This window comes from Colias eurytheme, chromosome 29, assembly GCF_061535395.1.
Source record: "Colias eurytheme isolate Ceu_HAF_F1 chromosome 29, ilColEury1 Martin Lab GWU primary, whole genome shotgun sequence".
Lineage (NCBI taxonomy): Eukaryota > Metazoa > Arthropoda > Insecta > Lepidoptera > Pieridae > Colias > Colias eurytheme.
In genome coordinates, this window is record NC_143008.1 from 2,921,040 (window position 1) to 2,934,023 (window position 12,984).

At 34.0% G+C, this 12,984-nt stretch overlaps 3 protein-coding genes and 1 pseudogene across 3 annotated transcripts; 2 read left to right on the forward strand and 2 right to left on the reverse strand.

Moving 5' to 3' along the window:
- Positions 1-379: 379 nt before the first annotated feature.
- Positions 380-1,337, reverse strand: LOC149896114 (uncharacterized; annotated as a pseudogene).
- Positions 1,338-3,461: 2,124 nt separating this feature from the next.
- LOC149896115 (BRCA1-associated RING domain protein 1-like) lies at positions 3,462-5,667 on the forward strand. The gene has a single exon (XM_090118266.1). The coding sequence runs from the start codon at positions 3,538-3,540 to the stop codon at positions 5,110-5,112; it is 1,575 nt and encodes a 524-aa protein (XP_089974392.1). The 5' UTR covers positions 3,462-3,537; the 3' UTR covers positions 5,113-5,667.
- Positions 5,668-6,315: 648 nt separating this feature from the next.
- LOC149896116 (uncharacterized) lies at positions 6,316-10,362 on the forward strand. The gene is made up of 5 exons (XM_090118235.1): positions 6,316-6,529; positions 7,003-7,515; positions 7,754-7,879; positions 9,319-9,441; positions 10,165-10,362. Exons 1-5 carry the CDS (start codon positions 6,410-6,412, stop codon positions 10,360-10,362), a joined length of 1,080 nt encoding a protein of 359 aa, XP_089974361.1. The 5' UTR covers positions 6,316-6,409.
- Positions 10,363-10,917: 555 nt separating this feature from the next.
- ATPsynE (ATP synthase, subunit E) lies at positions 10,918-12,932 on the reverse strand. The gene is made up of 3 exons (XM_090118145.1): positions 12,766-12,932; positions 12,066-12,222; positions 10,918-11,068 (listed from the first exon to the last, which is right to left on the reverse strand). Exons 1-3 carry the CDS (start codon positions 12,814-12,816, stop codon positions 11,025-11,027), a joined length of 252 nt encoding a protein of 83 aa, XP_089974271.1. The 5' UTR covers positions 12,817-12,932; the 3' UTR covers positions 10,918-11,024.
- Between the last annotated feature and the right edge of the window lie 52 nt (positions 12,933-12,984).

Here is a 12,984-nt window from a genome sequence, read left to right on the forward strand (position 1 = left end):
CTTGCCAATGACAACAATCACTCTGAGTGTGTAGTCAAAATTTTGCTGTTTAGAAAATTACCTTCCTTTTTTCTTCACTTAAATTGAATAATTCCCTTTCTCAGAGCGAATACAGACATATAACCATAATAATATTATAATGAAATGACTGCCAACTTTTCTACACAAAATATACGATACGTATGAAGTGTGAACATAATCGACATATCGAACTTATATTCTCTTGTTCGCATTGGTAGATACTATACTAACCAATAAGAAAGCGTGTGCCGTGTGTACTAAAGGCGTTAGTACACCGACGCATTCGCGTGCGGCAGCGAAACAACGAAAAATCTGTCAGTAGTATGGCAGGATTTCGCATATTATGATATGTCTCACTCTAGCACATAGATAGATGAAATAGTTGCGTCCTTGTCAGTATTGTTTCGCAAGGAACTGCAAAATGGCCATTACACAGACGCATTGCGAAAAAGTTGCGAAAGGAATAGCAGGTGACAAGACGTTTTTCTTCAGAACGAGGCTTCAATGTCTGTGAATTTTGAGATTTATTACAATTAAAGGATTTATGCCCCTGTTCTCCACAACAATGGCAAAAACCAACAAAACTTGCATTGCGATTGGTTATATAGCGTGGGCGTTTATTTTCAGTGACTGTGTTCACATCATCAACATGTCTTTTCAATGATACACCCCGCAGTGCCCGACATAATTCGGTTTTATTTTTTATATTATTGGAATTTAATTCCTTCTTTATATTATTATCTAGACGAGATAATATGGCGATATAAAACCCTGTTATAACCTCGTTGTTCATAGTTGCATCGGGTATTGACTCGATAAGGTGCCAAAGGCGCATACAAGCATCTGCAGCCGTCTCTTTGTCATTCATTTTAAATGTTATAATACGTTCAAAGTAATCTTGCATGAGCAAAGGTTTTGAAAACCTAGCAATTAAATGTTCTTTTACATTTTCCCATGTTATACAATCGGGATGCATTTTTGCAAGGCAAGTAGCAGCTCGGCCACGGGGTGCTTGCGTCAGACTTAATAGTAGGTCGATACCTTTAGTATCCTTATGTTTTACCAACACCTAATTTATTCTACACCAACTCTCGATATCCGCTTCGGGGTCATCAGGACCGTATTTCATGAGTCGTCGTTTGATTTTGCACTCCGCCATTAACCAATCTACGCATCACTCGCAAGAAAACTTCCATATCATTTGAAATTGGTTGCGACTGCTGCTGACTTGATATTCCAGTACCAATGTTGCTGTGGGGATCCGATCCCACTTCTGATGTCGGAAGTTGGCCGAGATCGGAATGATAAAGATTCATGATTCTTATAACTTTTATTAACAATTCATTTACAAAATTATAATTTAAGTAGACACAAAAGGACAATGGGCAAAAACGATCCGCCGAGGGGAAAACCAATTGTTTCCGAACAAAGAGACCAGTCACAAGTGACAGTTCTTTTTCGCGCCCCTTTTTCGGCCCGGCGTTCCGTCCGAGTCGCGAACGTATGAAAATTTCGGCTGTTTAGGATATCAAAGACTTTGTGGATATTTCTTATAAAATTCACCGTTGCTTCCGAACCATCAAAGTCTGCTAATCCTAAATCTTTGGCGCAAATTTCAATTGACTCCGCTACCGAATTACTGAAGGTTTGCGCTGCCAATTTCACTTTCATTATTTGCTTCGCAAAATTTACATGTTGATTTCGGATGTTATTAGCTAAGTGAAGGGCTTCATTGTTTGTAAATTATTGAGAAGAATAATAAACTCCCAAGATATCCTAATCCTATCCTATTTTCTCCTAAGGTATTTCTTACCGATACTTTATTGCGTTTTGCGTTCTCAGCCAGTGGTATGAGTTCTGGCCAGTGTCCAGATTCCGACACCGTCTGAAGAAGACTATCAGTAGTTTTTTTTCTTTCGCCTGCTTGAAGTCTTTGCCAGTCTCATTTGTTGTATATCATTTAGAGTGTTATCAGTCACCTGTAGGTATGAATTTATTATACTCTCTCGGAAACTCAGCAAGGTTGTGTTTGAGTTACAATACTTTTTGAACATATAGTACGCATTCCACACCATCATGTCCAATAAATGAAAAAATACTTTTTTGTACCACCTGATTGTCTTTTTTGGAGTGGAATAATAAGCAATCATTTGGTCGGACTTGTCAATGCCAGACATAAATTTGTTATATTCACTCACTTCAATTGGTTTTTTCTTTGCTTGCCCATACCTGTTTCTAGTTATTATTAGACGTGGTTGGTGTTTTGTTGTTAGCATATACACAACCCTTTTATCTTTCCACATTGATACATAGACATTTCCTTTCCTTCTCCAAACGTGATCTCCTCTTTTAATTTTTTTTCCAAACATTGTCTTCGGATTTCCTTTCCTGTCCTTTCGTAAGGTACCTATCGTGTGAGTTTTGTGAAATAAAAGTTTTTTTGGACAAATCTACGCTGTTGTAGAAATTATCCATATATAACTCATGTCCTTTATCCAAATAAGGCTCCATTAATTTGAAGACCAGTTTTGCAGTTTTTGATCCATCGCCGTCTTCATCCACTGTATTTTTTCCTTCATAAATGATGAAATTCAGGACATAACCATCATGAGTCGTTAATGTATAGAATTTTATGCCATATCTTGCTTTTTTCGACTTGATGTACTGTCGAAAAGATAAACGTCCCCGGAACTGTAACTAAAATTCATCCAGTGATAGTTCTTTGTGAGGATAGTTCAAGTTTTGAAAATTATCTATCACTTTATACGCAAAGTGTTTGACTTTGCCCATCCCCTTAGAATCCAAATCAGAAATGCACAAGCACCGCAAAAGTTGCTCAAACCGCCTGCCTGATATGCTGTATGAAAAAATGGGATGATGATGATAATATAATGGATCGGTGATGATGAACATCAGTTTGAATTCGAGTGTTCTGATTGGCTGTTCACATAGAACGTTTTACGGATGCGTTCAGAATTAAAATGCGAAAAATCGTAAAAAAAAATCACATAGAACGTATTGCAATATCAACGACAATATATTATAAGCTATTTTGTACTTTTTATTAATCTATATAAATGCTTATTCTTAACTTTGCGTTTTTTTAACCTGTATTTTTATCTTATCAGCCTAGACTTTAGTTTAGACTGCTTTCGACTAAGGTTCATATAATTTTGTTTTGCGTTACAACTTATATAAATGGTGAAATTTTCCATATAAATCATCGCCATTTTTCAAACGAAAGAGGCAGTAAAACAAAACAGTCATGGCTCATGATTATTGCGCCAAATGTCTCATGAATCATCAAATATACCAAAGTCCAAATAATTTCGTTTTTTTTTTCTTTGCTTATATTATTTTTCCAATAGACATGTATCCTGAATTGTCACTGTCAAGTGTCAGCACTCAGCTGCCTAACTCTATTAGCATTTGGCTTTATTTTGGTTTGTTGATTGTTCTCACCTTTTTGGAAGTTGGGTGGTTTAAATTAGTTTAAACGTGGTTCAACACACAAATATGAGCAGCAAGATGTCTCCTGATAAATTAAACAAATTCCTCAAAGCGTTAGACGCGGTCAAACAAGATTATACTTGCGGCGTTTGTTCGAAGTTATGTGTTAAACCAGTAAGTCTGAGCGCTTGTTTTCATTACATATGCGCGGAGCATTTTGAAAACTTAAAACAATGTCCCACATGTAATATGCCTCTAGAAGGTTGTTCCGTATATCCTGGCAATGATTTAGCTAACTGTATAGAATCTGCGAAAGAACTCGACAAGATATTCCAAAATTGTAGGCCTCAAGATTCAAAACAAGTTGTATCCGCAAAAAAGCGCGGTAAAGCCACAGACGAGGTTCAATCAAGTAAAGAAAATATGAAAGTACTGAATAAAAACACTCCAGATAGTGAGTTTAAAAAGCCGAAAAGTAAATCTGATTTGAACATAACAATATCGTCAACTGCAAGCTCGAAAAAAGGTATCGAAAAGAAAAACACTAAAGGTGAAACGAGTCTTCACGTAGCTTGTAGACTGGGTAAAATTGATAGAGTATTGGACTTATTAAATCAAGGGGCCAATTCGAACACTAAAGATAATGCTGGATGGACGCCGCTCCACGAAGTAGTACAAAACGGTAAACTAGAAATTGTTAAAGCACTCTTACAGTTCAACACGCTTATTAACGTACCAGGGCCAAGCAATGAAACACCATTGCATGAAGCTGTGAGATATAATCGTAAGGATATAGCCGCCGAACTCGTTAAACATGGAGCGGATTTGTACGCACGGAACTGCAAAGGCGAAACTCCAGTACAATTGGCGTCAGAAGACATGAAAGCCATTTTGTTTGATGCTGCTGAAAATTTACTACAAACGCAAGGCTTCAATGTAACTTTAATAGCAAATGCACATTCGGAATTAGATTTCGAAGATATGAGAGTGTTCTGTGTGTCACAATTCAGGACAGTGACTAGTAAGTTGAAAATATTAACGAAACATCATTCTAATTTGCACTTGGAGACAAAATTCACAGCAAAAGTCACTCATTTGATTGTGGATGTGGATGACGATGTATGTACATCTAGCGTGGATGTTTTGCAAGCCATTGTATACGGTGTATGGGTGATATCCTCCAAATGGGTTACGAAATCATCGGAACAAATCCTGGAACCGTTCCAAGATTATGAAGTGAAAGGCGTCGGAAATAAACTGTATAATGGACCGAAAAATTCGCGCTACAACAGATACAAGCAATTGCCAGGCATTTTCAACGGCTGCCACTTCTACTTACACAATTTTATAAGTAAGTACGAAATATCAAAAACGTTAGTATTAACGAAGGCGGTGTTAACAAAGCTAATAATAGACGCAGGTGGTATAGTTCTACGGAGAGTACCGAACCCAGAATTGATACCAGAAGCTGAGAAACTTGTTCCGTATCATGCTAAGAAAGGTGGGAAGTTGGAGATATGCTCTCACTATATTATTTTTAAGGACATGTATGAACCAATGTATAACATGGCTCATGTTAAAGCTTTGCCAGTTGGCTGGTTGATAGAGTGCATAGAGAAATATGAATTATGTGAACCATAGCTTAAGTAAAAGAAGCTTAGATTACACTGATCATCTAGTTTAAAATGAAGTATTTTGATTTGTGCAGATAAATTAAGTTGTTTATATCTCGTGTACATTTATTAAAGGGAAACAGTAATATTGAAGCAATTCCTTACGCAATAATCGATCAAACTATATATGGCAGAATCTCAATCAAGAAGATGACAACGCACTGAATTTTAAACCGGCTACACACATACGAGCAGCAGGGGCAATATTGGAATTGCACCCTTAATAATTGGCTCTTTGTGATGAGTATAGGCAAGCAGGGGCAATTTAGAGAACAGGTGAAATTGCTCCGACTGCTGTGCCGAGATCGTTCCAATGCCCCTGTGGCAGGTACGAGAGTAGCCAGCTTTAGTTAACTGTTTAAAATTATGTTTTATCGTTATATGTATAAATTGTGTTAAGTAATACTTGAATGGTCCCTTTCTATTATACGGAGTATTGTTCTATGAAATAAGTATGTCTAATTTATTAATAATGTATTTCTGCGAGAATTTATTTCAGTTATTTTTTTTATTTAATTCACTGGTATATTATGTAGTTAGGTACACAAATTATTATTATGATTTTGTCCATAGTATTTAATAAGTCAATTCACTTATTAAATATTATGCAAATTAGTATTTAAAATATTGTTATATTTACTATAAGGAAAAATAAATATTTTGTTATACATTAATTGAGTTTTCTTGTTTCTTTTTATACTTCTTACTCGGAAGGAATTCTAAATAGACTTCCAAAATAAAGATGCATACCGTAACAAATATGTACTAATCTATTACTGACTTTTGGCACTTTGAATTGAAAGAGAATTATTATATTATACTAGAACTAGACATAACTCACGAGCCACACTATCCACAAGTGAAAACAGAATGAATATCGGTGCAGTGAGTTTAGATAGAGTACGTACGCAGCGGAGTGCTATGTTTTATATGAATGCTGTCCTTAACTACTTTTTTATGCATTATATACAGTTATGCATAGGCTTAAATGTTGGTTTATCGTTTCATAATGATCTAAGATCGTTTCTGTCATTTTCTTACCTTGTCAAATAGACACGTATCTTACATTAATAAACGTCATCATAATGATTAAATATGACATACATATGTCAATGTCAAACGAGAATGTTTAAAAAATTCCAATGTTTGTTTGGAAAATGAAAATATGCAAAAGAAGTTTTTTAATTTTATATTAATGTAAAAGATTTAACAGTTGCATATTAATAATTATTCGAATACAGTTTCTAAGGTATTATAAAATAAGAATGCATCCATTAAAATGCTGCAGATTGTGTATAAATAGTCAAAACTTATACCCTATATTTATGTACCCGGAACACAGTGAAAAATACACAAATATTATATTAATTGCTACAGGAATTAAGGTACGTATCTTATGTATATATATTTAACACAAGTTTAAGTTATCGAGTATAACATAGGTATATAAATATTAAACAAGAAAAGTTGGATATAGTTTTTGTTTGTAAGTCTTAACTCAAAAAGACGCACGAAATTGTAATGAATTGAAAAAAATATTCTTAATTTAAGTAATAGTATGCAATGCGTAATTGTACTCTGGTTGTCTGGAAGAAATCGCTATTTAGCGATGAGACCGCCATTTGTTTTAATCTATAATTCGATTAAATTCCTAGTTAAGTTATTTCAGAGCAATAAAGTATGAATAAATAAATAAATAAATAATATAATTCATAAATTAAAGTATTTATATTGCCATTTCATTATTATTGCAGTTTAAATTATAGTTAAGTTCTATAGGAATAATTTACATACAATAAAGTAAAGAAAAGTATTTTTTCTTTTAATTTTTCCATGAATTAATCGATATTGTCTTCAGGTTGAATATAATGATAATCTACCTCAAGAAATATGTTCAAACTGCATCAGTTTTGTAAATGAATCCACTAAATATAGAAGAAAATGTGAAGAAATCCAGCAGTTTTTACTAAATTACCAACCAAATGACACACTTCCCACTGTATTTACAATAAAATTAAACGAAAATGTAACAATGATAGATATTTTTGACGCCAACGATGATGACTTCAAGGAATTTGACGATAACATTACGCTAGACACATTTCAAATCAACGAACACAAGGAAATGAGCACAGATACAAAACCTGTTATCGAAGAAACAGATAATATATTTGATAAGAAAAAACGGAGCGCTGTTCGAAAAAAAAATGTCGTGCGAACTTTGAAAGGTAAAACGGACAAAGAAGATAAGAGAAAAAAGGAGAGGGGGAAAGAAGAGATAGAGTGTGAATATTGCCATAAGATATTGACTTCGAAACTGTCGCTCCGGAATCATTATAAGATACACACTGGTTTCGATGTTGTTTGCGAGGTGTGTATAAAATTAAATTTATTAAATTAGCCTGTGATACATGTGGCACTCGAGGACTGCCGCGGTAAAGCTATTGCATAGCATCGCATTGCTGTGCCGGTTGGAGTGGGGGGTGTTACGTTTTTTCGTTACGGAATTTTTACATTCGGTCGCCGCGCTCAAAGTCTGAGATAAAAGCTATGCAATAGCTTAAAAATGTTTAGTCTCCATTATAATTATTAACATTTCATAATTACAGCATTGCGGCAAAAAGTTTATCACTCGCCGGCTTCTACTGATGCACTGTAGAGCAAAACATGGCTATGAGAAGACGGACAAATGTTCGTACTGTGATTATAAAGCGTCTAATGCAGAACAGGTTAAGGTATTGAAATTGATATTTAGGTTTTATGGCATTCAAATGCTTTATAAATGTAAATTTATATAGAATAGAAAAAATTCCTTCTGTGTGTCCCTTAGACACATAAAACTGAAAGAATAGAATAAATTCGATCGCTCTGGCGGGTCACGAGTGGCTGAATTGGTCAGGCATCCGCCCCGGAATGGCGCGAGAAGATGCGGGTTTGAGTCCCGCCTCGTGATCGAATTTTTTCTATTCTTTATAAATTTATTGGTTAAGGTATGTTAATTTGTTAGGTACTTATTATTGAGAACATTATTGCATTCACGACAAAAAATAACACAATTCCATGTATATTTTTATAAGCAACTAGCTTCCGCCCGCGGCTTCACCCGCGTGATGCTTTGAATTTTGATAAAAGGTTCCTTCTCAGGGTCTAAAGATTGTCTGTGCCAAATTACATCAAAATCGGTTGAGAGGTTGAGAGTATTATATTATTAGTAGGGATATCATTTTTATTTTTCAAAATTATTTTTAAAACACTTTAAAATTTAAATCAACGCGCGAAACGTTCGTCTATATTAATTACGGCGAAAAGCGAGCTAAATATTGTGTAATGTGTAGTTACAAAAATTGAATGAACACCATGAAAAACTTCTATTAAGATATCCAATCTATACATATAATAAATCTGTAGAAGGGTCAATTCTGTACATTGAAAATATTGAAAAAATAAATAGCAGGGGGTGTTACTGGATCGATACCAAACCCAAATATGTGATTAAAAAAATTTTTGTCTGTCTGTCTGTCTGTCTGTATGTGAAGACATCACGTGAAAACTAACGGTTCGATTTCGATGAAACTTGGTATAATAATACCTTATTATCCTGGGCGTAAAATAGGATCCTTTTTATCCTGGAAAAATACGAAGAAAAAAAATAATCTTTATTTTTCAGTTTTATCCATAGACGTTGTTCTGTAGAACCGCGAACACACGTTGGGTATTATTATAGGCCTAGCAGTATTTGGGTCCAATAGATATTTATAAGATGTTGTTGTCAGAGTTACTCAAAATGGAGAAATAAACCATCCACGCGAAGACCGACATCCGCGCGGACGGACTCGCAGGCGGAAGCTAGTAGCTAATATAATAATCTCTCCTTACGCATACATACGGTAGCCTGGAAGAGATCGCTATCTAGCGATAAGGCCGCCGTTTGTACATATCTTTCTCTATTTTATGTTCTTTCTGTATTTGTACTTTCTTATGTGTGTGCAATAAAGTATAAATAAATAAATAAAATAGCTTTAAACGTGTAGTTGCAACCAATAGCATAGAGATAATACCTAGTTGATTAAAAAATAATGCAGTGCAGTTTATACAAAAAATATTGCTAATTGCAGGAAAAGGGCGGGGGGACCTAGGCAGTAGAAATTTTATTTTTTATTAAAATTATTTACAGATACATGAGCGACTCCACACAGGTGAAAAGCCCTATGTATGCAATGAATGTAACGCCGGCTTCCATAGAAAGAGCAGCTATCTACAACACATAGCTATACATTTGCCTGAAAAGACTGTTCAGGTATTTTTATTTATTTTCTGTTGAGTATTTTCATAGTAAGTATTACAATATGTAAGTTGAAAATATTTTAATACAAAATGTATGTAATCTATACTAATACATATTATTAACCTGAAGAGTTTGTTTGTTTGTTGTATGTTTGTTTGAACGCGCTAATCTCGGGCACTACTGGTCCGATTTGAAAAATTCGGTGTTAGATAGCCCATTCATCGACGAAGGCCGGAAGGCTATAAATCATTACGCTAAGACCAACAGGAGCCACGCGGGTGAAACCGCGCGGTACAGCTTGTTATTTATAAATCTCAAGAGTCAAGTAGTTATTACTATACTTAAAACTCCTAGAGCTTCAAACCTGCTCGAAAATTGTCAGAAGCAAAACTCTGCTTACACGTGTGTTCGGCAGAGTTTTCTATTTTCTATACAATATATACTGAACATTAATATCACGTAATAAGGTGTTAATTTCAATGAATGTTTTATACAACATCACTCGGACTTAAGACCAGTTGTTTGTATTACGTCACTGATACCCTGAAATGAAATTCGTGAACCATGATCCTTATTTATTTCAAGGTATTAATTACCTTTCTTAGAAATAATAATTTTCTCGCTCGACGCTCTCTAGTATCTAACAATGTTTTAACTAATGTTTGAATTAACGAAGAAAATTCTCAATTCAAGATTATTTTTTAATTATCAATAAATAATCTATTTCCCTTTCAGTGTGACCAGTGCCCCGCACGTTTCAAATCTGTAACCCTCATGCGTATACACAAGAACAGGCATAGAGCACCACAATACAGATACAAGTGTGGCGTGTGCGACAGCAGCTTCGCGAGACGTCGTAACGCGGCGAGGCACCTGCAGCGAGTGCACGGTGTTGCGCCGGACCATCATATACATAGACACAATATACATTAAAAGTTAAAACATCCCGTGTTTTATTTGAAAAAAAAAACTGTTTTTTTTATACCAGCGTTTTATTTGAAAAACAAAATTTGTCCCATAAATATCAGACATTATTTCAACGTTTATTTAAGGTTTATTTATTGTCAATAGATTTATGAAAAAAAGTGCTTTTTTGATACAAATACGGAACATTATTCGTCATTTCTTATAGCATTCGTTAAAATATAGTTAGTTACAACAATATTGATCATGAAAATATATTTTAATCCTACTAATCCTATCCTATCCTACTTATCTTATAAATGCGAAAGTTTTTGAGGATGTGTGTGTGTGTGTTTGTTACTCTTTCACGCAAATACTACTGAACCGATTACAATGAAAATAAAGCACACATATAGAGGGTAACTTGGATTAACACAGGATAGGTTTTATCCCGGAAATTGAAAACGCGGGCGGAAAGCTAGTATTATGTAATGGCATTTCAAACAATTATTAACATGACAGAGCGAAGTAACATGTAATAGTTAGAAAAAATGTCCCAGGATAGGCAAATAAAAAAAAAAACAATTTTCGATATCACCTATATTTCATAAATACAACATAATTACAAAGATGGAATTTATTTGCCATCACAAAACATGACGTATGGCAACACTTTAACCTTAGTCTATAGTTTATGCCTTCTTGTTGATCATTTCTTCAAGATTCTTCATTTCGGCTGAAAAAAGAAAGAAAATATATTTAAAATAGAATTAAATATTTATGCTTATACCAAAAAATGCAGTTTGATTTTTGTTATTTTCCACATGTTTATTGAGATTTTTTATTTTTTTTTATTGAGAATATGGAAGCGCATATTCTTTTTTATATTTTAAACTAGCTTTCCGCCCGCGGCTTCACTTTAAAACCTAATAAAAAATATACTAAAACCTTCCTCTTGAATCACTATCTATTAAAAAAACCGTATCAAAATCCGTTGTGTAGTTTTAAAGATACATACATACATAGTATAAAACAAAGTAGCTTTCTCTGTCCCTATTTCCCTATGTCCATTTGTATGCTTAAATCTTTAATACTACGCAACGGATTTTGATGAGGTTTTTTTTAATAGATAGAGTGATTCAAGAGGAAGGTTTTAGTATATAATTTATTAGGTTTTAGACAAAGCATACAAAGGACAGAGAAAGCAATTTTGTTTTATAATATTATGTAGTGATGATGAACTGTTTTTCATATCCATAGGTATAGTTCGATTCAAACTTAATGGCGGTTCGGAAGTTAGGTGCAAGTGCGGGTGTGCACAGGTCCCTTAACTTCCGCTTATACCTAAAATTGTTTTCTGCGCATCAGATTGTTCGATGTTACGAGTCGCCATTAAGTTTGAATCATACTGTACTTATCACTACTGACTACATAGTATAAATTATAAAACAAAGTCGCTTTCTCTGTCCCTATTTCCCTTTGTATGCTTAAAGCATATGCAATAGTATCTTCACCGTGTGTGACGCGCTTAAATCTTTAAAACTACGCAACAGATTTTGATGAGGTTTTTTTTAATAGATAGAGTGATTCAAGAGGAAGGTTTTAGAATAGCTATTATTAGGTATATAATTTATTAGGTTTTAGACAAAGCGGGCGAAGCCGCGGGCGGTTAGCTAGTTTTTGAGTAAAAAAAATATTTTTCATACCCATATGTACTTGAATTATAAACTTACCGGCTGCAGCGAGAGCCTTCTCCTGTTTCAGCTTTTCATCCCTGATAGCTTTCTCCTTGGTTTCAATTTCCCGGATCTTAGCTTCCTTCTTGGACAGTCTGTTCTGGTGGAAAGCACCATATACGATGCCGACTCCAAGGAATGACCAGCGGCCGAACTGAAATTTCATTTTTAATTTAATATACAGACTGATTTTATGATTTGTTATAAACAGCTGATTAAGCGTAGCTTAGTGGAATAAAATATACTCCTATTAGGAAGGTAGTTTTGTAGAAAATGATGTTAAAAAATGCTTGCATTAAGTTTTTATGTTAGTACTAAAAAGGCAGGTAGTAACAAATATGTAGAATTTAAAAAATATGCGATATATAGATTTTGTTTTTGAATTCTTATTTTTTTAAAGCTTCCTTAAATACCTATAGGTTTAAATGGGCTTTTAAATTAACAGATTTAAATATACACCTATTTTGCACCTAGATATTTGGGTACATGATAATTTTCATGGAACAATAATAGGTAATTGTAAATTAAACTATTAAACTTTTGTTTTGTTTAAATTGTATTCCATTTTCAATTGTTTACAATTAAAGTTCTAAAATTGAAGTTAACTTTTTAATTTTACGGTATTCAATAGGATTATTATATTGGAAATGGAATGATAAAATTTTCTGTTACATAATATAAGAAAAATAACCCTTACCCTGATCAAAGGCGATACACGCACTGGGGGTCCGTAAGGAAGTTCAGACATGGTGAATTATTATATGGGAAATTTATCCAAGGAGGATTTACGTAATTCCCGAAATTTTTTGATACAACCAAAAAGTTTAAGGTTATTTTTAATGTTGCACTTGATAGACTAAAAATGTTGCTATTTTAAAAATCTTAAAAGGTGCATTTTAATAGGTGAATTAGAGAT

Coding starts and splice junctions, on each gene's coding strand:
- LOC149896116 (XM_090118235.1), top strand. CDS start 6,410: ATGCATCCATTAAAATGCTGCAGATTGTGTATAAATAGTCAAAACTTA. Junction 7,516..7,753: donor GTTTCGATGTTGTTTGCGAG/GTGTGTATAAAA, acceptor TCATAATTACAG/CATTGCGGCAAAAAGTTTAT. Junction 7,880..9,318: donor CTAATGCAGAACAGGTTAAG/GTATTGAAATTG, acceptor AATTATTTACAG/ATACATGAGCGACTCCACAC.
- ATPsynE (XM_090118145.1), bottom strand. CDS start 12,816: ATGTCTGAACTTCCTTACGGACCCCCAGTGCGTGTATCGCCTTTGATC. Junction 12,223..12,765: donor GTGTATCGCCTTTGATCAGG/GTAAGGGTTATT, acceptor ATGAAATTTCAG/TTCGGCCGCTGGTCATTCCT. Junction 11,069..12,065: donor GAAGGCTCTCGCTGCAGCCG/GTAAGTTTATAA, acceptor TTCTTTTTTCAG/CCGAAATGAAGAATCTTGAA.
- LOC149896115 (XM_090118266.1), top strand. CDS start 3,538: ATGAGCAGCAAGATGTCTCCTGATAAATTAAACAAATTCCTCAAAGCG.